Source organism: Lagenorhynchus albirostris, chromosome 20, assembly GCF_949774975.1.
Source record: "Lagenorhynchus albirostris chromosome 20, mLagAlb1.1, whole genome shotgun sequence".
Classification (NCBI taxonomy): Eukaryota; Metazoa; Chordata; class Mammalia; order Artiodactyla; family Delphinidae; genus Lagenorhynchus; species Lagenorhynchus albirostris.
The window spans coordinates 59442005-59467359 of record NC_083114.1 but is presented as its reverse complement, the minus strand read 5'-3'; the positions used below and the strand labels follow the sequence as shown (position 1 = coordinate 59467359).

The following is a 25355-nucleotide window of genomic DNA, read 5'->3' as shown; positions in this document are numbered from 1 at the left end:
TGGCCCCAGGCTGGGAGGAGGGTGGCCAACAGCGGATCAGCCAAAACAGGATAAAATTCTGAGCCGGTTGTTTGTTCTTTTGTTATTGAGCTGCATGAGCTGCTTGTAAATTTTGGAGATTAATCCTTTGTCAGTTACTTCATTTGCAAATATTTTCTCCCATTCTGAGGGTTGTCTTTTCATCTTGTTTATGGTTTCCTTTGCTGTGCAAAAACTTTTAAGTTTCATTAGGTCCCATTTGTTTATTTTTGTTTTTATTTCCATTTCTCTAGGAGGTGGGTCAGAAAGGATCTTGCTGTGATTTACGTCATAGAGTGTTCTGCCTATGTTTTCCTCTAAGAGTTTGATAGTTTCTGGCCTTACATTTAGGTCTTTAATTCATTCTGATCTTATTTCTGTGTATGGTGTTAGAGAGTGTTCTAATCTCATACTTTTACATGTACCTGTCCAGCTTTCCCAGCACCACTTATTGAAGAGGCTGTCTTTTCTCCACTGTATATTCTTGCCTCCTTTATCAAAGATAAGGTGACCATAGGTGCGTGGGTTTATCTCTGGGCTTCCTTTCCTGTTGCATTGATCTATCTTTCTGGTTTTGTGCCAGTACCATACTGTCTTGATTACTGTAGCTTTGTAGTATAGTCTAAAGTCAATGGGCAGAAGACCTAAATAGACAGTTCTCCAAAGAAGATATACAGATTGCCAACAAACACATGAAAGAATGCTCAACATCATTAATCATTAGAGAAATGCAAATCAAAACTACAATGAGATATCATCTTACACCGGTCAGAATGGCCATCATCAAAAAATCTAGAAACAATAAATGCTGGAGAGGGTGTGGAGAAAAGGGAACACTCTTGCACTGCTGGTGGGAATGTAAATTGATACAGCCACTATGGAGAACAATATGGAGGTTCCTTAAAAAACTACAAATAGAACTACCATACGACCCAGCAATCTCACTACTGGGCATATACCCTGAGAAAACCATAATTCAGAAAGAGTCATGTGGGCTTCCCTGGTGGCGCAGTGGTTGAGAGTCCGCCTGCCGATGCAGGGGACACGGGTTCGTGGCCCGGTCCGGGAAGATCCCACATGCCGCGGAGTGGCTGGGCCCGTGAGCCATGGCCGCTGAGCCTGTGCTCTACAACGGGAGAGGCCACAACAGTGAGAGGCCCGCGTACCGCAAAAAAAAAAAAAAAAAAAAAAAAAAAAAAAAAAAAGAAAGAGTCATGTACCAAAATGTTCATTGCAGCTCTATTTACAATAGCCAGGACATGGAAGCAACCTAAGTGTCCATCATCGGATGAATGGATAAAGAAGATGTGGCACATGTATACAATGGAGTATTACTCAGCCATAAAAAGAAACGAAATTGAATTATTTGTAGTGAGGTGGATAGACCTAGAGTCTGTCATACAGAGTGAAGTAAGTCAGAAAGAGAAAAACAAATACCGTATGCTAACACATATATATGGAATCTAAGAAAAAAATAAAGGTCATGAAGAACCTAGGGGTAAGACGGGAATAAAGACACAGACCTACTAGAGAATGGACTTGAGGATATGGGGAGGGGGAAGGGTAAGCTGTGACAAAGTGAGAGAGTGGCATGGACATATATACACTACCAAACGTAAAGCAGATAGCTAGTGGGAAGCAGCCGCGTGGCACAGGGAGATCAGCTCGGTGCTTTGTGACCACCTAGAGGGGTGGGATAGGGAGGGTGGGAGGGAGACGCAAGAGGGAAGGGATATGGGAACATAGGTATATGTATAACTGATTCACTTTGTTATAAAGCAGAAGCTAATACACCATTGTAAAGCAATTATAGTCCAATAAAGATGTTTAAAAAAAAAATTCTGAGCGGGAAAGGAGCTGCTGAAGATAGTTAACAGGCAGAAACAGGCATCCACCAAGGCTCCCCGAGGTGAGCAAGTCTGTCCTGTGCGAATCCGGATGTGTGTTACCATCTACGCGGAATATTAGGAGCCAACAGAGGATTCAGAGTAAGATGACAGATGCGATCAGAGCTGGCCGACAGGCCCTTTCGGGAATCGTGAACTTGGCCTCTCACCTGCTGGCCTCTCCCGGCCCCCTTCCTTCCTCTCCCACCCGATCTGCAGGATGGGGCTCCTCAGAGCTCTCTCCTGGCCTCTAACTTCTTTTCTTCCACCTCTGTAATCTCCCTCAAGGCAAGATGATCCACTCGGAATGCCTTAAAAAAACAAAACCCAAAAAACCCAAAAAACCACCCAGAACAATGAGAACAAGCACCAAAGGTAGGAATCACTTGGAGCAAATCATTTCAGTATTAGTGGCCAAAGGGGTGCAGCACACGCCATCCAGAAATGCCTACTCTCCCGGGCCTACCCTGCAATTTTTTTTCTCAGTTAAAAACATGACTTTCCATGTAACAGCTCAAGTTCCCCTCCACTGGATGTATTTTAGGCACTGGTGCTTTCCCGGCCCCCAAACTCCCACTCTGCTCTGCCGACCCCGCTTTTCAGCCAACAAGGGATGCAACGGAGAGACTCAGCAGAGACAGGCAGAGTCAGGTCACAAATCAGAGAGATGAGGTATTCACATGTGGGCAGTTTCAGAGATCATTTGTCCAGGGAAACAGACGCTGAATTATTCAAGTCACCAGGAGCATTTATAATACCTAATGAAAGGCAGCAAGGATCCCATGAAACCAACTAGGGACAGTTTGTTACATCGGCCAAAAGCATGAGAGCCCTACTAGCTAATCGACCTTACAAATAAACTGAAGGGCGATTTATGTTCACTGTAAAATGTGTCAACATTTTCCAGAACAAACTGCCTTGTGTTTGGGAAAGCTACCACTATAAATCCGGTAGGTTTAGCTACTGTGCCACCCAGAGCTGAAGAGTACGAACAAGGTTAACAGGAGATTCTCCTCTGAGCCGGGGATGGTCCTGCCAGGGTTCAAAAGGGCTGTACATCTATTCATTAGTAAAAGCCGAAGTCATAGGAAACGAACTGGTGAGTCTTCCCATCACCAGTGTGTGCCAGGAAAACAGCAGCCCAGCCACTAAGAACATCAAACTCGGAAACACCCTCGTCAACATAAACACTCGTTTCCAGGCTACTTACATCAGTGTCGGGTCCTTTATCTGCACCCGGACAAGAGAAAGTAACAAATTCATGGCACCTCTTGTGAACCACAAAACAGCAAACTGGTGGAGAGAGAAGAAAACTAAAATTAGTGAAGTCTAGACTGAATATACAAAGCTTTGTTTTCCAAACAGGGCTACATGCTGTCATAAGTCAAGTTAATTTCACTACAGAAAGAATCTCATCAACAGTAATCAGAAGGCATTTCATTCAAGACTCAGCCACATTTGGTTTTTGGGGTTTTTCTAATAAATTTATTTATTTATTATTTATTTTTGGCTGTGTTGGGTCTTCGTTGCTGCACGCGGGCTTTCTCTAGTTGCAGTGAGCAGGGGCTACTCTTCGTCGTGGTGTGTGGGCTTCTCATTGTGGAGCACGGGGCTACAGGCGTGTGGGCTTCAGCAGTTGTGGCTCACAGGCTCAGCAGTTGTGGCGCGCGGGCTTCAGTAGTTGTGGCTTGCGGGCTTAGTTGCTCTGCGGCATGTGGGGTCTTCCCGGACCAGGGCTAGAACCCGTGTCCCCTGCATTGGCAGGCGGATTCTTAATCACTGCGCCACCAGGGAAGTCCCCACATTTGGTACTGACTGGACTCCTATATAACAGAACCACAAGATGCCAGCATGGACAGGGCCCCCGGGAGACCTGAACCTTAGTTCCTCTTCTCTAAAGTTGAGGGGAAGGGCTAGGGATTGTAAGACAGTTCTGCCGAGGTATAAACCAGGAAGCAACACGTAAATTACTGTGCGCTCTCCTCCACCAACACAGAGGTGTGTAAACACCGATAAACACTAGACCCTATTAGTAAGAGAATACTTTATTATAAATAATACGTGTATATCCCCAACTGTGGGTGCAGCACTTCCTTAGAAGAGTTCTGAACGTCAAGAACTCCTGAAGACACAAACCCAACCTACAGAAAACAGCCCTCTGAAGTGAAGAAAAGCTAGGGTGCAACCTCACACCCCTCTTGTATATGCCTGCTCAGCACTAGCTGGGAGGGGACCCGCAAATCTACCAAATCCACGACACAAAGCGTTTCCCAAACTCAGCACGGTTTGGTGAGTATTCCCGAAGATGAATCAGTAACTGAATCATTAGTTACAGAAATTAGTAAGTAACCTAAGATTTTTATGAAAAGTATAACATGGAGGATACAAAAAAAGTAAATGACCGAGGTCACTCTTCCTTAAAAGCTTCCGGTTCAGCTCCAAAGGGCATAACCCACTACTCTGTTGTTCTTTGCTGAACAGCACGCTAAAAAACAATACTCCCTCAGAAACACTGGGTGAGTCCTTAGTCTTTAGCAAAGGCAGGCTAGAAATTCCCAGGTTCCCAGCTCTCGGCTACTCCCACAGGTGATACCAGCAGTGCACCTTCCTGCACATGTGTCAGTAGATAAAGCCAGCTGAAGAGGGTCAGGCCCAGGAGAGGGTGGGAGAGGCTGGCAGGTTTGCCCAGAGCCAAGACCCTAAAACTAAGGGCGCACTTAGGGGCCAGTAAGACATTCAGGATATTTGTGAGGGGCACGGGCAGCCCCGAAAGGTGTGAGCCAGATAAACAGACAAAAGCGGGGCTTCTGAAGGGCCAGTGGTGCTGCGGCAAGAATACACTGAACAGATCAGGCCGTAAGGGCCCGCGGAAGCCCACTGTATAGTCGGGGGATGAAAGTGATCACCCAGCACTATTCAGTCTGTAAGAGACGTCAGGGAAATCGAAGAACTGGTGGGACCTGCCAGCTGACCACAGACACCATTTGTCGAGCCTCCTGTTCTGTGTCACTCTGATGGGTCATTTCACCTGCATGATCTCACTGAGTCCTCATAACACTACTTAATATGCTCTGACGTCTACATTTTATGGAAGGGAAAACGCTGTACTGATCTCTGCCGTCTAGCATGTTACAAGCGCACAGTGTCTGCAGACAGAAGAGATGGTGGCAGAGGACAGATGGACGGAGAGATGAACGGGGCAGACAGAAAAGGGTCTTAGGTGCAGTCACCCTCCCCCATGTAGTGGAGTGAGGACTCTAAGGTTTGCTGGACCCCACAGCCCTTTCCCTCTACTACCTGGTGGACAGGAGAGCAAAAGATGCTGAAGGCGATGCCAAGATTCTGCACGTGGGTGCCAGGAAAATGGGTCCATAAAAACATACTTTTAAGTATATTTAATAAATATATACACATAAGTATATGTGTGTGTGTGTGTGTGTGTGTCTATGCGGGTGTGTACATATGAAACCTGGAGGATGAAGATGGGGGTGAACCACGTCAGGGAAGCAGGATAAAGGATGACTGCTTTCTCTTTAAACAGCTTTATTTTAAGATGGTCATAATACAAGGTCACTGTAAAAGTGTATCTTTTATAAAAATACTTCAGGCTCGGCATGAGCAGGCAGAATTGGACAAGCGAGGGAACCGTCCACAGGAAGGTGAACACTCAAGACCTCGCAGGAGCATCCTTTCAGAAGCAGAGATAACCTGAGGAAGGGGCTCTCTCGGGCTGCTGCCCACTGGGCACCACTGGGGCCCGAGGCGGGTACTGTAAAGGAGCAGAGGAAAGAGCCCCTGGCTGCCCGGGCAGGGCCCAGACACCGCAAAGGGCAGCACTTCACTCCTAACAGCCTGCAGAGCAGCGGGCTTTCGCGGCGTTGCTGAAGCATCCCCATCGCGCCGCTCCCTAAGGATGGATAATAAAGCAGCGGACGGCTCAGATTAATCCCATCCGCTTGCTCTCCCCAGACAGAGTCAGCTTTCACTCACTGGGATTAGGACGATAAATCACTAAAGGGAGAGGGCCACGGGAGCCCTACTTCCTCATCACAGTTTATTATGGAGACGGTGTTTTGAAGGGAAAAGGCGCGTTCTGATTCCCTACTTAATCACTCAAACATTCGAGCCTTTCGTCTCTTTTTTGTCCATCTCATTCAGGTGGACACTGAAGAAAATCCATATTTATCAGATCCCTTTGGCTAGTTCGGTGTTTGCACCTGTCCTTTCTATCCCCATTTACCTGTCAGTGCAATTACATCTCTCCAGCTGGCCGTGTATTGATTGTACACCTTAAATCGCATGTCCAATTTTATCCTGAAAAGAACCGCACCCTCACTGCACAATATAATCCGAAAGGGCAGCAAAAACCCCAGCCACCCCAAAATCACTTCTTCCCAACCTGCCTCAGCGGCCCCTCTCGCCCCACCTTACATCTAAGGTGCCTGTACTCACTCCCCCAACGGGAGAGGGGGGAGAAGGGTCCAGAGAGCGGCTCCCCCAGGACAGTTATCAGGGGATGAAGACCCTGCAAGGCCTGTTCAACGACTCAAGATTCAGACTTAATGAAAAAGAACACGCCAGCACCCAGGCCGGGGATGGGGGCTGATTAAGGAGAGGGAGCGCCAGAGACCCTCTCGGCTCACTCCAGCCCAGCTGCGGGGAGACTGGGCGGCCAGGAAGAGGAGCTGGGCTGGAGCGGACTCCAGGCGGAAGCAGCACTGCCTGGAGCGGCTGCCCAGCAAACGGAGCAAGGGCCAGACGCTCCGACATCCCTGACAGCCGGCCTGGACCTCTGGCTTCAGGTTCTAAACTAAGGTGGGTCACTCTTACTTTGTAAGACAACAAAACACCAACATTTGCAACGTCTTGCTGGTGCAGTTGAAGACTGAGGAAAGCACTGAATAGAACAAGAGAATGCCCTGGGTCCACCAGGTCAGCACAGACTTCCTTGGGCTAACAGTTAGGTGCTATTGTTTCTATCCTTTATTATTCGGAATTCTGAAAGTCTGCATCTCACCACGTTCTGCGGGGCAAGGGAATGGGGAGCATGGAGGGTCGGGGATCACACAGGACGCTTGCCATACGTACGTGCTTGACCTTGGCAGGCAAAGGAGGAAGAAGTAGAGACACAGGGCCTGGCAGCTTCCTACCCCATGGTCTGTGTCCTGGAGCTGGACCCCTGGCCCCTCAAGGAGCCTTTGCTGAAGCAAGCCCAGGCTGGCCCATACGACTCTGAATGGGGTTTCATTTTCAAAGACTTTGGGTCACCTCTGCTTATATAACCAAATGAGAGGTTTGAAAATACGAAGCTATCCTGCAGCTTGAAGCCGCAAAGTAAATCTTCATTCAATTATTTTCTAAGCATAAAATGGCTTTCCCTCTAATGCTCTGTGATGCACTCCTGCTGGCTGGCAGTGACGGATGACACACGGCACTAAGAGAACGACACGGAGGACAAGAAGTAATCCAGACCGCAGGCCTGGACAGACAGCGACTCTCAATGCTACCTGGCTCTAAAACTGAGAATACCCACTCTCCTGACCCACACTGCACGCTCATCTTACTTATGGAAGTGAAATGAACGGAAATTAGGCGAGTTTTCGCCATCTGTCAAAAGTATGTTTAAGATACAGAACAAATAAGTCACCTATGTTTGGCTCGAGAATTCGTAAAAAATCCCCCCCCCAAAAAAAATAGAGGTGTGTGTGGTGATGCTGACCTGTTGATGTTCACAGCGGTTCTCAATCACGATTGTTAGTTTCAAGAGAACAAAAACCAGTAGAGGGTGGGCTGAAATCCACTCAGAGAAACAACACCCCCTTCTGACTCTGTTCCCCCACCCACGAATTCGATAAGAGCGGGCTCAGCTCTAACGAGTCTTGGCCCATCACACACACGGGGTGGACCTGAGTGCTCTGTCTCTGTGTCAAACGTCATCGTCACACAGATGGGCAACTGGGAGCCCGTGATACCGGACAATGTTTCCTAGAGTGATCGTGGGCAAATGCGAAGCCCAGGGACGCCTTCCATCCTCTATTCATGCACAGAGCTCTACTTAAAAAGAAAAAAAGCATATGGTGAACTGATGCCACATAACAAGGAATCAGCTGCACTCAGTGCTTCCTGCTCATCAATGCAAATTCCTCCTTAAAAATGCCACCAACACGATCACACACAGAAAAGGTGATTAGTCACTACTTCATACCTACTAGGAAGGCTGTTATTAAAAGAAAGAAGAAAACAAAGCACCAGGTGACGGTGAGGATGAGACGAAACTGGAACCTTTGTCCACTGCTGGTAAGAATGTAAAATGGTACAGTCCCTGTGGACAACAGTACAGCTATTTCTCAAGAAATTAAACATAGAACTACCCTACCATCCAACAATTCCACTTTTGGGTGTAAAACCAAAAGAACTGGAAGCGGATCTCAAGCAGAGATTTGTGCCCTGGTGTTCATAACAGACTTACTGCAGTAGTGAAATGTGGAAACAACCTTGATGTCCATCAAGAGGTGGACGGATCAACAAAATGTGCTCTATATACAACGTAACATCATTCAGCCTTAAAACGGAAATTCTGACACCTGCTACAATGTGGGTGAACCTGGAAAACATTATGCAGAGTGAAACAGGCCAGTCGCAAAAGAACAAATACCGTATGATTCCACTCGTATGAGATCCCTAGAACTCGTAGAGACGTAAAGTAGAACGGAGGTTGTGCGGGGTGTGGGTGGGTAGAGTTTGTTTGGAATGATAAAGGATTTTGGAAATGGTAAGTGGTGATGATTGTATAACCTTGTGCCTATACTAAATGCCACTGAACTCTACACAAAAAAATGGTTAAAATGGTAAATTTTATGTTATGTATAGTTTACCACGATATAATTTAAGTAATGCGTCAGACCGGAGTGACTGACATTTATGAAGCTATAAACAAGGGGCACAGCTGTAGAGTCCTGCTTATGTGAATTTATGATTTTCTTGTGCTCACAGTGGAGTTACAGCTCCAAAACCATTTCATAAGATTCTACACAGTCCACGCCAGATCACACTGGGGACACAGGGAAAACTGAGTTTCAGGGCCAAGGACTCACAGTCGTGTAGGATCAGAGATGCGCTCCTCTGACTCTCACATCTCACATGCGAACAGTCAGCATCAGTACCAGCGATGGAAACGAGGACCTTCACCCTGTGAGCCCGGCTTTCCTACCAAATCCTTGAGACACTTTGTCACTTCATTACACACAAAATGGGATCATCCCTGCTCACACTTCACAAAGATCACCACGCCCATTGTGGGGAAAAAATACATACTGATGTGTCATTTTCCATTTCTTTTTAAACAATAATTCCCTTTCACCTCCAAGTCTTGAGACCATATCATTTCAAATTCAGTTCACAGTCAGGTAACATGGAACAGATGCATAAAAACGTTGTTGTCCAAAATTAATGGGGTAAAAGCCATTATGTAACGAATCCTGAATTCCAAAAAGGAACCTACTAAATTTAATAGTTTGACTTCATTCACAGCAGAAGATGGGTAGCTGAGCTTCTGCGAGTTCCTTTTTTTAAATACATAAATGGCTGTCGTCATGTGAGATGGTTTTAATTAAGTTTTGCTTAGCTGGAAGGGATTAATGGAAGGTAACGTCACGTCGGAACGCAGTGAAATGAAACTCTCTAAGGCGAGTGAGCTGCTTTCGGCTTTGTAGGAAAAGCAACGAAAAACTGAGCTTATATTATATTTGCACGTTAAAAGAAAAGTATTGGTTTCAGATTTGTAAAAATGAAAACAGTCTTCTCGTGTGATACACATTAAAGTTGTATGAAAACAAATGAAATCAATGTGCTTTATCACACAGCATAAGGAATGCCATTCTTCAGCCGGCACACTGATCCTGCCTCTATGCCTTTGTGCACGTTCTCCCAAACAGACCCTGTCAAAACCCCTAATATTCCTATTTCTGACCAGGCAGCCCCCTTCTGCCCCTCCCCAGAAGAATCACCTTTAACGTCCTCTCAACTTTCTCTCTAACGTCACCAAGTCCCACGGATGCTTCCTCATTTGCATTCCTCCCTGGCTGGAACTGAGATGTACTTTGAAGAAAGAGCTGAGGAACTGAACCCGAGGTGTGAAGGAAGGGGAGCCAGAGGTGGCCCCCACATTCTTAGCCAGAGGATCTAGGCCAAGAGTGTTGCCATGCTACAGCCAAGACGAGAGCCCTGAGGTGAAAAGAGCAGAGAAGACCAAGGGGGAAGAGACAGACAGAGACCAGATCTCAGTGTCGGTGTGGCACTCGCCCTCCAGGTCCGTGATCCGTCGAACACCCTTTAACATTTTCACTTCCTTCATATACACCTGTACCTTCATACATCCCATCTAATTTAATACACTGGATACAGAAGCGCGTGTCATGCATGCTGTTTATGGCTAACGCCAGCTGGACCCGAGCTGCCTGCACCTGCAGCTAAAGGAGCCTGAATGACAAAGGGAGAACCAGCAGGTGGTGGAAATGAACGGAGGAGACCAAGAGGCAGGAAAGAATCCTGGGGACCCGCAGCCTGGGCCAGCTGTTCACGGGAATTACACTAGCTGAAGGAGGAGAGACTTTTCCCTGTGCCGTTGTTTAAACAGGGGCCTCGGGTTTCGACAAGTTGCGCATGACGTCCTGGGGGGTCACCAAGATACAGTGTCAGGCAGCAAGAGAACTTCAGAGCTGGGGGTCAAAGGACAGCTGACGACCGCAGACGACGTCTGAGAGGCATCACTTGGCTGACAGCTGAAGGCAAGGCAGTGAGTGAGGACTCCAGGAAGGGGGGGTCCTGTGGACACCCACCTTTGCAGGTGATGCGGAAAGGAGGTGGTGGTATGAGAGGAGAGAGCGCGGGGGGCCTGGAGGGGCTGAAGGAAGAAAGGATTTTCTACAGGAGTCTCCAGAAGAGAAGCTCCCTCTGCAGCCGTAGAATAAAGCTAAGCTTCGATGGTTACTGGCCCATCACAGCCCCAGCGTCACGGAAGAATGTAGACAACAGCCGTGCACATGCCGACAGGGAGCTGACAGCCAGTCTTCCTTCCTTTACTTATTTCAACTTCTTCCCATACTCAACTCAGAACTGAAACGGAATGGCCTTTTCTGATGCCAACTATCAACATACAGTAATAAAATCTGAATACCTTAACTGTAGTATAAAGGCTGATCTGCGTTATGGAACCAAGAGCCTCCCTTAAAGTAGGGGACAAATCATGCAACAGTGTTTGAAGCGAAACCCTAAGGTTTGACGGTTAAGCTCAAATCTGCAGTGCTTTTGTGCCGACTTTAACATCATCTAGAAATCCAACTTTCCTTGTAACTTCTTAAGGGCATAAAGCCTTCCTACCCTGGCAACAAGAGCCCCTATCTGAACACCCACAACCCAGGATGCCCTTCAGATTTCCTTGTTTTGATGCTTAAACACTGCACACGTTCTACACAAGGGTTTATCAAGTCCGTAATACCAGACTTCTCTCTACAACACTTTTTAACAGTTTTTTTTAAGAGTTTTAGGTTCATAGCAAAATTGAGTGGAAGGAACAGGGCTTTCCCATGCAGACCCCCTGTCCCCACACACATACAGCTGTCTCTGTTGTCAACGTCCTCCACCAGAATGGGGCATTCGTTTCAACGGACGACCCTACATTGACATATCACCACCCGAAGTCCATAGTTAACATTGGGGTTCACTCTCACTGCAGTATTTTTAAGTCTTTTATTTCTTAGTCTGGAATGACTTCAACTGGGGTTTGTGAGGGACTTGCAAGGAGGTAAGGTTGAACTGGGCTCTAGAACCACAGACCAGTCTAGAACCCCCTTATTTTAGCAGAACAGGACTTGTTTCCTCTGCATTGACGTAACTCCCTTACAAGAGCACAGGTCTACCCGCTGTAAGGACACCCGAGACTGTACTCTTTCAGCAAAATGCATGCCACTTGTTTTAAGAGCTCCCCGAATCTTTCCAAGAATGGCGGGCAAAACAAGCTGCAGCTCCAGAATCCTGGGAGGATGGAAGGTGGTAAATACACTTAGGAATCATGCTTCAATTCTCAATGCAAACGAAGAATGATCTCCTACAGTGTAGACGAAACCTCTAGCTTCTAACTAATCCCATCTCGCCTGGGGCACAGCACGCAGCAGGGAGAAACCTATCTCTCGCTAGGGCTGTGAAAATGCTGCACTGGGACTGAATGTCAGGGAATGTAACTGGCGGATCCCTCCTTTTCTCTGGCTCTATAGCCAAATGTGTTTTTCTCAGTGGGTCTGTGCAAGGCTTTGGGGGAACTTCACTCTTATTCAATTACTCAGCACATGTTTATCAAGCACCTCCCATCCAGCCCCACTCCCCAGGCAGGAAGGTTCAAGGACGGTGTCTGCCCTTAAGGAACACAGGGTCTAGTTAAGAAAAACAACATGTAAAGGAAGAGGTGTCTCTCACACCTTCTCTGTCCCTCCTCCTCCCTTTACCTCCCTTTTTTTTTTTTTTTTCTACTTCAGTTATCATGCAGAAACCAGGGTATATTTTATATTATGGATCAGTTTTACCTTTCTCTTTCTTAATTTTAATAGTCACAAATTGTAACCTCCTTCATTTACCTTTAAAAAATAGGATGTCTTCAATTTCCTTTAACAGACTCCAGAAAGAAAAAAAAAAAAAGGATAAATGAAACAAGACTGGCGAAAGCCAACAATTACCGAAGCTGTGAGGTGGGTATACGGGCTTCATTCCCTCTACTTTTGCAGATATTTGGAAACATACATGATAAAAGGCTAAAACACAAGTTAAATGTGGTCACGGTCTTTTTCTCCCTCCGTTGGTCAAAGGTCCTGAAGAAATTATGTCACTATATTGACGAAGAGTTAATCAGAGAAACCGGAGCAGAGACGTGTAAACTAAGTTTCTTTTATACCTACTATGTCAAGGATAATCAGACAATTCCATAGGACAGAATTTACGATCTTGCAACAGTTGTCTTTCAAGTCTCTGAAGCACACTCAGTGGAATTTATTGTCATTTCTACCCATCTCTCTTACCCAGAATTGCCAAATGACAAAGTCTGTCATCTCCTCATTTCAGGCATTAGCCATACTGTCATGGCTTGAACTGTGTCCTCCAAACCCCACAATTCATGCTGAAGCCCCAATCCCCAGTACTTTAGAACATGAAATTATTTGGAAATAGGGTTGTTGCAGATAGTTAGTTAAGATCATACTGACGTAGGGTGAGCCCCCAATCCAGTATGACTTGTGCCCTTATAGAAAGGGGAAATTCGGGCACACAGGAAGGATGTCCTGGGAAGATGAAGGCGGAAGTCAGGTGATGCTTCCACAAGCCAAGAAGTACCTGATCGCCAGCACCTCAGACCAGGGGAGGGTCATGGAACAGATTCTCCCTCTCAGCCACAGAGGGAACCAACCCTGCCGATGCCTTGATTGTGGACTTCCAGCCTCCAGAACTTCTGTTTAAGCTCCCCAGTTTGTGGTACTTTGTTATGGCAGCCCTAGAAAACTTACATATACACACATATAAACCAAGGCAGTATCTAGAAAGTAAATAATTCAATAAATGAAAACTGTATTCAGATGGGTACGTGTGTGTTTAAGAAAATAGCAACACTGTGCTTCCCAAATGGAACCCAGGTTACTAAGAGAAGGTTAAGTCTACAGTGTCCAGGTAAAGCTTCGTACAAAAATCAACGTCAGGGACTTCCCTGGTGGCACAGTGGTTAAAGATCCACCTGCCAACACAGGGGACACATGTTCGATCCCTGTTCCGGGAAGATCCCACATGCCGCGGAGCAACTAAGCCCGTGCGCCACAACTACTGAGCCTGCGCTCTAGTGCCTGCGAGCCACAACTACTGAAGCCCGCCTGCCTAGAGCCCGTGCTCCGCAACAAGAGAAGCCACCACAATGAGAAGCCCGCACACTGCAAGGAAGAGTAGCCCCCGCTCGCTTCAACTAGAGAAAGCCCGCACAGCAACGAAGACCCAACGCAGCCAAAAATAATAAATAAATAAATAAATGTATGCCTTTATGTATTAAAAAAAAAAAAACAACTTCAGATTTCACCTAAAGGAGATGAACAAGAGCAGGCTGTAACAGCTCCGTGGAACAGCACATCTCTGTCTATAAAATATACCTGCATCACCGGTGAACACTGAGGACAGCTTTAAGTCCAAAGCAGCAGTGAGCAATTAACAAACTCGTGAGTTAGGGTTCTGTTCACACTTCCACAGGGAAAAATAAGGGCCCACAAAGATTATGGGTGACTGTCAGTTTAAAAAAAAAAGTTACTTCAAACCTAAATTGCTGGTGAAATGGAAATGGTGTAATTCAAAAATATTGGGGGCACTTGTTCAGACTCATTTGCTCATGAGTTTAATAAAGTCAGAACTCTTAAAGGGTTTAATACAGAAGCGGCATCGGAAGTCCCAAACTGAAATCATCGGCTTTTTTCCCCTATGTCCTGCTTCATACATTAGCTAGTATTTGCAATCAAAACTGTAACAACGATCCTGTCTGTAGAACACTTGCTGATTATGTGAAGTACTTGCTCAGTCTTTAGTGGTGATATAACACACGTTCCCACACAAGTATTAAACCACCCAGAAAACAAGCACTTGGCATCCTCAAGGGTCGAGGCGCTCAGGGAAGTAAACTCTAGCATTCACCTTCTTAAAAGGCGGTAAACATCACCGAGTATCCGAGAATAACATCATCAGAGGAGAGTTCAGACTCTACTGCAGTAGTTTCCAAACTGTGCCCTCTGGAAGCTTTTCTTCTGGGCGGGGCAGGAAGCTGGGCAGGTGGGTAATGAGGTCATGACTCTCCCCACCTCGATTCTTCTCTTGTTTAATCCTAGGCTACAATTTCATCCTTAAGTGAAAGCTCTGATATCCTACCTAGCGGCCTCGTGAAGAGTCAACATCTTCAGCACGTATTTGTTCAGGAAACAAGCCACTTGGTTACGAGCTGAAGGTCAGGGTAAAGCCAAGAACCGTGTCTATCTCTCTGGTGTTTGTAAATTTCATAATCTATATCAATCTTTCAAACTAAAGCTGCATGTTCGTCCATTTGGCCACTCCTTCCACAAATACCCGTGAAGCGGCCAGTAAAAAGTCAGGAAGGCACGGAAGGACTTGGGGTTTAATGAAGCACAATTCTTTGCAGACATCTGCCTACAAGAGATGCTGGAAACCAGCAGCATCCTCCCCAGGCAGGAAGGTTCAAGGACGGTGTGTGCCCTTAAGGAGCACAGGGTCTAGTTAAGAAAAACAACATGGAAAGGAAGAGGTGTCTCTCACCTCTTCTGAAAAGAGATGGTGAAAATCCTGAAAACAATATCAAGAAAGGTGGTGTGCTAGATGGCAAGAAGAAGAATCAGTGGAAGAGCAGAGACTGGCCTCGGAGAGAAGCAAACAGAGCCTGAAGCCCTGAAATCTCTAAGGCGGGAGCGTTTCAAAAAGGAAGTTTTCAACAGCGTCACTCCCACAAAGAATCGGGAAGAAGCTGACTGAGGCCAGTCTATCAGATCAGGGACTGGAGGGTCATCGTCACACACAGGTCCTGGTTTGGGTGGTGGTAAAAAGAGATATCGAATATAGGGGTTAATATGATATCACTCATATGTGAAATCTGAAATACGACACAAATGAACTTATCTACGAAACAGAAACAGAGTCACATAGAGGACAGGCTGGTGGTTGCCAAGGGTGTGGGAGGAGGGGTGGATTGGGAGTGTGGGGTCAACAGATGCAAACTATCATATAGAGAATGGATAAACAACACGGTCCTACTGTAGAGCACAGGGAACTACATTCAATACCCTGTGATAAGCCTTAATGAAAAATAAGAAAAAGAGTATTACATATATATATATATATATATATTTATAACTGAATCACTGTGCTGTATACCAGAAGCCAACACAACACTGTAAACGAACTATACTTCTATAAAATTTTTTTTGAAAATTAAAATTTAAAGTACAGTGGGTAGCAGGAAAGCAGGCAGTAAAGAAACAGAGGCAGTAGACAAGAAGCATTCAGTTTAGTTAAATTCTGGTCAACAAAGATTTATTGAGCAAAAGCTACATCCCACGTGGGGGCGCTGGGCCCTGATGATGGGAAAGATCGATAAGGCTCAGGTCTCCCCAAGAGCTTTGAGTCTAGTTTGGAAAACAGAGTCACAAATAGGCGATTTCAAGATCAGGAAGTAGGTAAAGCCAAGCCTTCCCAGTGTGCGAAGCCTACAGAAGGCTCTGATCCAGGCCTCAAGTGCACAGAAGACTCGTGGTAGAAATCATACTGCTGGGGGGCTGTAAAAAGACAAGAGGTCAAGGGACACTTCCCCCCAGGTGAGTGACGGAGTCTGCAGTTACATCCACGTGAAATCATGAAGACAGGCTTCGGCCACCTCACGTACACTACGGGGCAGGCAGGGGGCACAGGAAAGCTCCAGCACTGATGGAAAGGAACGTGCTTCACATCAACCAAGAACACACCACTTTGGGTCATGGTTCACAGAAGGAAGGTACGAAGTTGCTCCAAATCCTTTAGGAAACACTCTCATTTCACAATCCAGCGCTTTCTTTCGTCTGTTTGTTTTAGCCATGACGTGATTACAAAGCATCTGCGGGTAACGTTAAGGAAAAAGTGTTTCATATTTAATGTTCTGGTTTGGCTTTGATTTCAATCAATGTTGGAATGGGCGTGAGAACTGTCTCCGAATGAAAGGAGGATATTAAAGTTTAGTTAGAAACCGCACGACACAACGGCAAACACGGTACAACGGTACTTCTGAAATTAAAGGGCGGCCACAAGGCAGTGGCAGTTTTTAATTCTTAGAGATAAATACCGGCAGAAAGTTTCCCAAAATAAAACACTTTCACTTTCTTTAGATTACATGGAGCTTACGTGACAAAAAAAAAAAATCAGTCCACATTATTATGTGAATTTTTACCCATCAAGTATTTTCCCTCTACTTATCTTGGACAACAGTTCACAAGAAGCCATAATACACTAATTACCTCTCTTTTATCAAGTATGTCGGGAACTAATAAAGCATCAGGGATGTGGAACACAACATAATTACAAAGCAATGAGGCAAGAAGTTTCCAAAAAGGAAATCTGAAGGTGTCCAAAGGATTCCATATGCCCACCGGTAAATGGTGAGGGCTGGGGAAAGACTCGAGACAAAGGAACCGGGAACGTTTTCATACAAATAAGGACACTGGGCAGAGAGCAGCAAGGAAAATTAAAAAAAAAAAGTCAACCTTACAAAATGAGTATTACATTTCCAAATTGCATGCCAGAAAATATAAGGCAAAATAAGTTTAGAAATATGGTAAATTGGGAACTCGCTGGCAGTCAAGTGGTTAGGACACGGTGCTTTCACCGCCGTGGGCCCGGGTTTAATCCCTGGTCGGGAACTAAGACTGCATGAGCCGCCCAGCGCAGCCAAAAAAAAAAGGTAAATTGTTATCCAGAATTTTGACACCAGAGTGATTTTTAACCTACACTTATACATAATACTTTTTTAAAAACTTACATTTGACAACAATCGTGATATAGAGCTGTTTACTGATTTTAGAAGTTGTACATGTTTGTGCACGGGGAAGAGTCTACAAAGATACAGACCAAACCGGTAAAGGGATGGTGTTTGGGAAGATTTTATTTCACTTTTCCCCGTTTTGTTCATCTACATTTATTTCAATTTCTCAACCATTAACTAAAAATATAACTTTAAAGATGATATTCATAGTAACAAGTTAAAAGATCCTGAAATGCTTTTTTCTTTTAACATCTTTATTGGAGTATAATTGCTTTACAATGGTTAGTTTCTGCTGTATAACAAAGTGAATCAGCTATACACACACACACACACACACACACACACACACACACACACACACACACACCCATATCCCCTCCCTCTTGCGTCTCCCTCCCACCCACTCCTCTAGGTGGTCACAAAGCACTGAGCTGATCTCCCTGTGCCACGTGGCTGCTTCCCACTAGCTAGCTATCCTACATAATGCTTTTTGAATCATCATAAGAGGAAATTAGTAAGCACACATTTAGAATTAAATTTGTCTTAATACATATGATATCGTTTATATGTGGAATCTTAAAAAATGGTACAAATGAACTTATTTACAAAACAGAAATGAGTCAGAGATGTAGAAAACTTATGGTTACCAAAGGGGGAAAGGGGGGCGGAGGGATAAATTGGGAGATTGGAATTGACATACACACACTATGATATATAAAACAGATAACTAATAAGAACCTACTGTATAGCACAGGGAACTCTACTCAGTACTCTGTAATGACCTATATGGGAAAAGAATCTTAAAAAGAGTGGACATATGATATGTATATCTGATTCACTTTGCTGTACACCTGAAACAACACTGTAAATCAACTATGCTCCAATAAAAAATTTTTTAAAAAAGAATTCAATTTGTCTTGCTATATAGTGTGATCTATCAGGTACGTATTTAATACAATTCCATGACTCATGGTGCTGAGGGCTCAGCCACGGGGGTCTACACAGAAATGAGAAAACACAGCTCTGTAAAGCTTGAGGACAGTAACAGAGACAAGCACAAGAACCAAACAACAAAAGAAACAAAAAAGAACAATCAGACCTGCGATAACATCTCCTTGTCATCTGCTTAAAAACTTTTGGTTTTATATACCAGCAATTCCACACTTCGCAATTCATTTTTTTTAAATGATCAGATATGCACAAAGATGTGTGGCACAGAGAGGTTTATAACAGCATTATCTGTAAGAGCTAAAAACGGGAAAACGGCTAAGAGTCCAACAGCGGAGATGCAGGTCTCCAGGTGTCCACCTGATACAACACTCCGCAGCTACACAAACTTACTAAAGCCGGTAAATGTCTGAGACACGGTACGAGACAGAAGGAAAGCCGGCTACTAAAGAGAACGGCGCACCTGTGAAAATGCACGCACTGTCCACCTCGCGGATGAGGACGGCACAGAGCCCGTAGGGCCGGCTCGACAAGAACTGCAGTCCACCGAGAGGCGCACTGCTGCCTCAGCGAAGGGGAGGGGGTCGCCGCTAACAGGTTTCTTTTGGGGGGATGAAAACATTCTAAAATAGATGGTGTTGGTGTTTGCACAACCCTGAAAATACTAGAAACCACTGACTGCACTGTAGACTTCAAATGATATTTGAGTGATCGTATATCATGTGAATTCAAATGACGGTGTATTGGGAATTATGTCTCAAAGCTTTTTTGCTTTCCTGTTTGTGTTCAAACTATTTCTCTTTCAGTTTTATTTAGAGACAACTGATACACAACATCGTGTAAGTTTAAGGTATACAGCCTAATGACTGACTTACACGGTGACACGACGACCACAGTAAGGTTGACATCCATCACTTCATACAGATATGAAAAAACTTTTCCATGTGATGAGCACTTTGCTATTTTAAAAAAGCTAAAATCGAGCAGAAACAAGTATAACGCTCAAAATCAACAGCCCTTGGCTGGCCTCGTTCCACAGAGCCTCTGAACAACAATGAAAGGCCATGCCTTTCCCATAATGCCTTATTTCCAAATTTAAAATAATTTTCTTAACATTAACATGTTTTTATTCTTTTGAGATGTGTTTTCCCCTAGATTTTCTGGATTTTTCTTTTCTGAATTTTCTTTGAAATGGCTCTCTTCGTGGATATTTGAAATATGTTCTCGGGTGGTTTCTGATGAGTGTGCATACAGAACAAAGGCTCCTTGGCCCGGCAGGACAGGAGGGCAGAGAGGCACACGCCCCCAGGGGCAAGCTGACAGAGCTTCAGCCTGCCCCCCTTCTCAACCCCAAAGACCCCCAAAGGGCGACCATGTTGGTCTCAAAACGGGTCAAACTGCCACGGAGGGGGGTCACAAACCACGGCCTCTCCAGTCCAGGGCTGGTGGAAAAGCTGATAAAATTAAACCCACCACGGGCAACTACATGCATTTCCTTTACATGTTCATCAACAGCAATCAAAATCTCTTGTTCCTTATGTGTGATGGCGCTCAATTCCATGGACCTTAATCAATACCTATAATTAGCAAATACCTGTATCTGTACAGACCCTCTGACAAGCAGGAGAGGGGAAATGCATCCCCTGATGAGAGCCGGGAGGGAGACCAGCTCATGAGGGGCGGAGACAGACAAAAGGCTTTACCTTCTAGACCTTGGGGAACCCACATCAGGCAATCTTCCCAGGTGGGAAAATGGGCAGAAAATGGGAAACTGGGAAAGACAGTACACGGCCTGGCAGGCCAAACAGATCCCCCCAAATCCAAAGCTAGACTAGGGTGGTTCACAAGCTAGACACCATCGAGATGCCATCAAGCAATAAGGATAATTCAAATTCCCACACCTGACCTCAAAACTACAGGAGTGCAGAGAAGGACCACAGATGAAGAGAAGAAGGTATTTAATTAGGACAATTAACAATGAGGTGGGGCTGCCCCAAGAGCTACTAGGAGAGGGGCTGCATTAACAGAGGGAGACAATCCAGGATGGAGAAGATGTACCACGCAAGTCTTTATTCCTCCCGAGGCCCTGCGGCCCTGTGTCCCTGCAGACACTCCCTGGTTTAGGTTGTCTCCAGGCTAGGAAGATGGTGAGACTCAGAACCGCAGCCTCAGGGGACCCGGCATCCGCCCAAAAGGGCAGGCTCAGCCTCCAGGGAGCTGTCTGCAAATACTTCGAAGTCTGGTCTTTGCAGGGGGGATTAAGCTAGCTCTGTTTGTCCTGAGAGGTCGGAAACCCTATAGGACCAAAGCGTGGAAGATACAGGGTATCAGATGTCAGCCACCTGCAGAAGATGATGTAAGGGCTGCTGGAGTGGAAGCGGCTGAGGGGAGAACCGAGTGGTCACCAGAGCTGGCCGTTTAGGTGGAGCCTGGAAAACTGGTGGGTGCAAATCCTGGGGAAGGCACCCCATACTCCACGTGACACAGATTCCACATCAGCTTTAGAGTCTGCGTATCCACCTCGAAATCCTAAAACCACCGAATTCAACCGCAGCCATCCACTGCAATAATCCTGTCTAGGAAAAGTTTGTCACTCTTGACCACCTAAGTTGCAAGGAATAAACTTCTGGTACAGTCAGCACATCTGAAGAGGACTCTCCGGCAGGGCCGGGGAACTCTACTTTCAGGCACATTTTAAACCTAAAGGCGGAGTATGAAGTCGGAAGCTGCAACCTGGGTCCTTCCTTCCCCGTGGGATTCGTTGCGGCTGCTAAGCGCACGCGGCAGCCCCAGCAGCATCAGCACCCACCGGCTCCACTCCTGCACCGACCACGGCGCTGACACGGAGCTCCCGGGGCGCCGGCAGGAGAGCCACGCGGCCAGCGGTCCAGGGTCCGCCTCAACCGTTGAAAGCCCTCACGCGTGCGCCCACGCACGCGCCCACGAGACCGAGAGAGACGACGTCATCGGAGGTTTTGCTGACGTCACTGGCACGGCGGGCGCTGTACTTCCCTAACCTGGGCGTGGCTGCGCGGCGCTCGCGCTTGAACGGGGTCAGTCACGCAAGCGGAGGAACAGCAACCGTCTCCAGGTCCTCTCGCTCAGGGACTTTACCGCGGATGAGCAAACAGCAGGCAGACAGGAGGAAATCGCAGTCAGTTATCACCGGGAGGCTGCGTTCCAACCCCGCAGGCTGGTGTGAGGGCTGGAGCTTCTCCAGGACACCAGCCTCGGGGCCGGTCAGCTCCACACGACAGCAGCTCCTGGGGTTCTCACTGTCGGTGCCGGTATAGTCATTCTAATGCTCTGATTTTTCCGACCATCACGCCTGGATTTGAGCAGTAAGAGGGGCAAAGACTGGCTGCACAGGGGGACCCCGTGGTTACCACGGGCCTCTGTGAAAGGCTGGGTGTGCTGCGGCCCGGGTGTGAAGACGGGCCTGAACCGGGCCGAGCGGCTCCAGCTGAGAAGCAGATGGGCAGCAGGGCCCCAGGTGAGCTAAGCGGGACGAGCCCCGCGATGCGCACAGGTGTGACGGAGCAGGTCTGGGGGCCAGGACGCTGAGGCTGGAGGCCGGGCAGAGCGGGAATCCCGGCCCCGGGCAGACGGAGCAGGTGCGGGCACCACAGCTACACCGACCCCACGTCTATGTCTAAGGACCGCCTGCAGAGGGCACGGCCCACCTGTGCAGTCAGGGGCATCTGATGCTGGGGCAGAACGGAGGGCGGGCGACGAGACGCCGACGGGCTCCCTGGTAAGAAAGCGGAGTGAAAGTATGCTTTCCGGGCGCGGACCCCAGCCTGGCCGCGGACAGAGGGCGCCTCGTCCAACCCGCTCATCGCCAAGTCTGGGCTCAGGGGCTTCAGGTGGTGGCAGAAGCAGCTGCTGCCTCTTCAAAAGGAGCCCGTTTCTCTGGAAATTGAAAAATGACCTCTCATCATTGCAGGTGGAGGCTGCGATTCTCCGGCAACTTTATATCTGGGATCCAGAGGACCCCAAGGGAGCTGCGCCTCTTTTCCCGAAACCTCCTTTGCACGAAGGAGTCTGGTGGGAGGTAGCGTCTGCAGGCGCTGATGGGACCTGGAATTTCGTTCGTCTGAAGACACTCCCTCCCAGCGCCTCGCCCTAAACTCTGCGACTCTTCCCTACTTTCTGGCAACTGAGCAGTAAACCTGGGAAGGAAATATGAACTCAATTTTGTGGAAACACCTGATGATGAATTTCTGTTCCCTTGAAAAACAAGAGCAAATTGGAGAAATACTAACAGGACTCCTGGGCCATAAGTAATGACTCAGACTACTTCCACCCTGTTACCCGCAACAAGCAAATGCAGGGACGTCCGCCCGAGCCTGGCGGGAGGAGCTCAGCCTTCCAGAGGCTACCGCCCAGCTTGGGCTCCGAGGCGGCTGCCGTGGCTGCCTCCGCGGTTGTAAACAAACTTTAAGCTTGCTTTCTTTTATTTAAAGATTTAATTTTATTTTTGGCTGCGCTGGGTCTTCGTTGAACAGAGTACGGGCTTCAGTAGTTGTGGCACGTGAGCCCAGTAGTTGCGGCTCATGGGCTGTAGAGCGCAGGCTCAGCAGTTGTGGCGCACAGGCTTCAGTAGTTGTGGCATGCGGGCTCGAGTGCTCACTCAGTAGTTGTGGTGCACGGGCTTCAGTAGTTGTGGCTCATGGGCTCAGTAGTTGTGGCTTGAGGGCTCTAGAGAGCAGGCCCAGTAGTTGTGGTGCACGGGCTTAGTTGCTCTGCGGCATGTGGGATCTTCTTGGACCAGGGCTCGAACCCGTGTCCCCTGCACTGGCAGGCGGATTCTCAACCACCGCACCACCAGGGAAGTCCCCTGAGCTTTACTGATCCACATGATTGAAGCAGTTCTGCTGCTTCTAACTCCTTATCTTTCTTCTCTAAACCCCCCCGAGTCACTGAATCTGAGTTTGCCCCACCCACACCCACAAGCTGTTCGGTGACCCCGCAGGTAAGCCCTTTTCTCCCCAAAGGTCAGGCTGACTTTGCCAGACCTTTTTACGAAAGCACATAGGGATGGGCTGAGAGGAGAATGCAGCCAGACACAGTTCCCTCTGGGGATGCAGGAAATCCAATTTCCAGCTCTTCACCGCATTTAAAACAATCACTTGCACTGTTCTGTGTTCCAGACGCATAAAGCTTAGAAAACAGTCCACTCGATATTTCAAATTCATTTGGATTCACCAGTCTGCAAATGTGTTTTATATTTGTTCTCCCCTAAAATCACGGAGGGCTGAAAAGCCTAGTTCTGCTCTGTGACGATGGTATTTTCCTGTGAATGTCTTGTCTGTGACACATCGCTGCAACCCAACTCCATTCAATATCCCGTTGCTGGGTATTTGTTACGTGCCAGACACGGGCCCTGGGTGGGATGAATAACCCAGGACACGCGCGCTCACCTGCGCAGAGACAACACACGGTCAGCGATGACACACTCTCAGAGACAGACAAGTGGCCCGAGAACAGAGCGCAGAACCTACGTGATGCAGCAGGGCATCCACTCCTTCTCTGTGAGGCATCACTTCCGGATGCCGCCAACATAAAATAAACTCCGCTCGGATGAACGCTGCTCATGGGACAAAAAGATCAGGGAAATAAATATTAGGTCGGCAACCACGAAGCGAGACTGAAATTGCAGAAACTAGAGGCTACGTCCAAAATAAGGTTCTTTATTTAATATATCCTCATGGTCTAGAACTCGGGCAACACGTTACACAAAAGAAACCAAAAAAACGGGTAACCAAATACAGGCCAAACCTAAGTGCTTAGAAAAGCCTGTGTTTCCTCTCTCACTGGAAATAGAGCCTACAGGGCTAACTGAACGGACACTGCGAGGTGCGAGGGGCCTCCTCGGCCCAGGAGGGGACTGACCGGGGGGGTGTTTCCCACGTCTGAATCTCCCCGTTTCCTTTCTCTCAAGTCGTTCACGTTGGTCTCCGAGTCTCGCTCACCGGCTGCCTTTGCTCTGCTAATAACTCACTCCTCGAATAGCAAGTCCTTCAAGGCCATTTCCCGAAGGGCAATCCCTGGTACTGACACGAGGGGCTCTCGGTCTGAACTGTGAGGCACATGGGGGATCCCTGTGTGTGCAGAGCCCGGGGCCCCAAAGCCAGCTGGCCCGGGACCTCTGACCGCAGCTGGCTTTGCCCTGAGCCAGCAGGCAAAGCGGTTCAGCTCTTGACGCGTGTCGGGGGATTTCCTTCTGGGCAAGTGACTGAGGTTTCTGGCTTCTTCCTGGGATGTGCAGCCAAACCTTATTTTCTCCCCCTGCCCACGCCCCCAAAGAGCCCATCCCCAAAACAGTGACCGTACGCGGCCTGCACCCACGGGCCGAGCTGTGGGCTCAGGAGCAGGACCTTTCCAAGTCGTCTTTGACCTTCCTGATAGAAAGCTGCAAAACCACACTTTCTTCACAGGTCCCTGAGTTCACGGAGACTAACAGATCCTGGGGCTGCTTTTCCCTCAAAGACCCCGGCAAGCCTCTCTCTTGCTTAGGAGTTGGGAGACGTAACCCAAGGGCGGTCACGCTGCTTCTCACCCTGTAACGGGGAATGACGGGGCGCCACACGGAAGTGAGGACCCGAGGGGCCCCGGAGCCAAGGGGACGGTGACCAGCCTGACCTCCAGGCCCCCAGCGCTCCAGGCCATGCGGGCAGCCCTGCTCAAGGGTGCAGGTTAAAACCGGCTTTGTGGAAATGATGTCTCACAACTGCCAGCGGCTCATTAAAAAAGGAATATCTATATGCGTGTATACACAGGAATACGTGTGTATGAATGTACGTATGTGCGGTTCTCCCTTCACACCTACACCTAATATTTCCTAGGTTGTATCAGCAATCAATCTATGCACTGCTTTTAGTAAGAAATTTTTTTCTTAAAAATGACATTTTATT

General features: G+C 47.4%; 1 protein-coding gene across 2 annotated transcripts in view; it reads right to left on the bottom strand.

Moving 5' to 3' along the window:
• PRKCA (protein kinase C alpha) overlaps window positions 1–25355 on the bottom strand; it is a 360631-nt gene that overhangs the window by 208269 nt on the left and 127007 nt on the right. For both annotated transcript variants that reach the window (XM_060135365.1, XM_060135366.1), the window contains exon 3: window positions 3115–3197. In XM_060135365.1, coding sequence (XP_059991348.1) covers window positions 3115–3197 — 83 coding nt within the window. The remainder of the gene's footprint in view (window positions 1–3114; window positions 3198–25355) is intronic.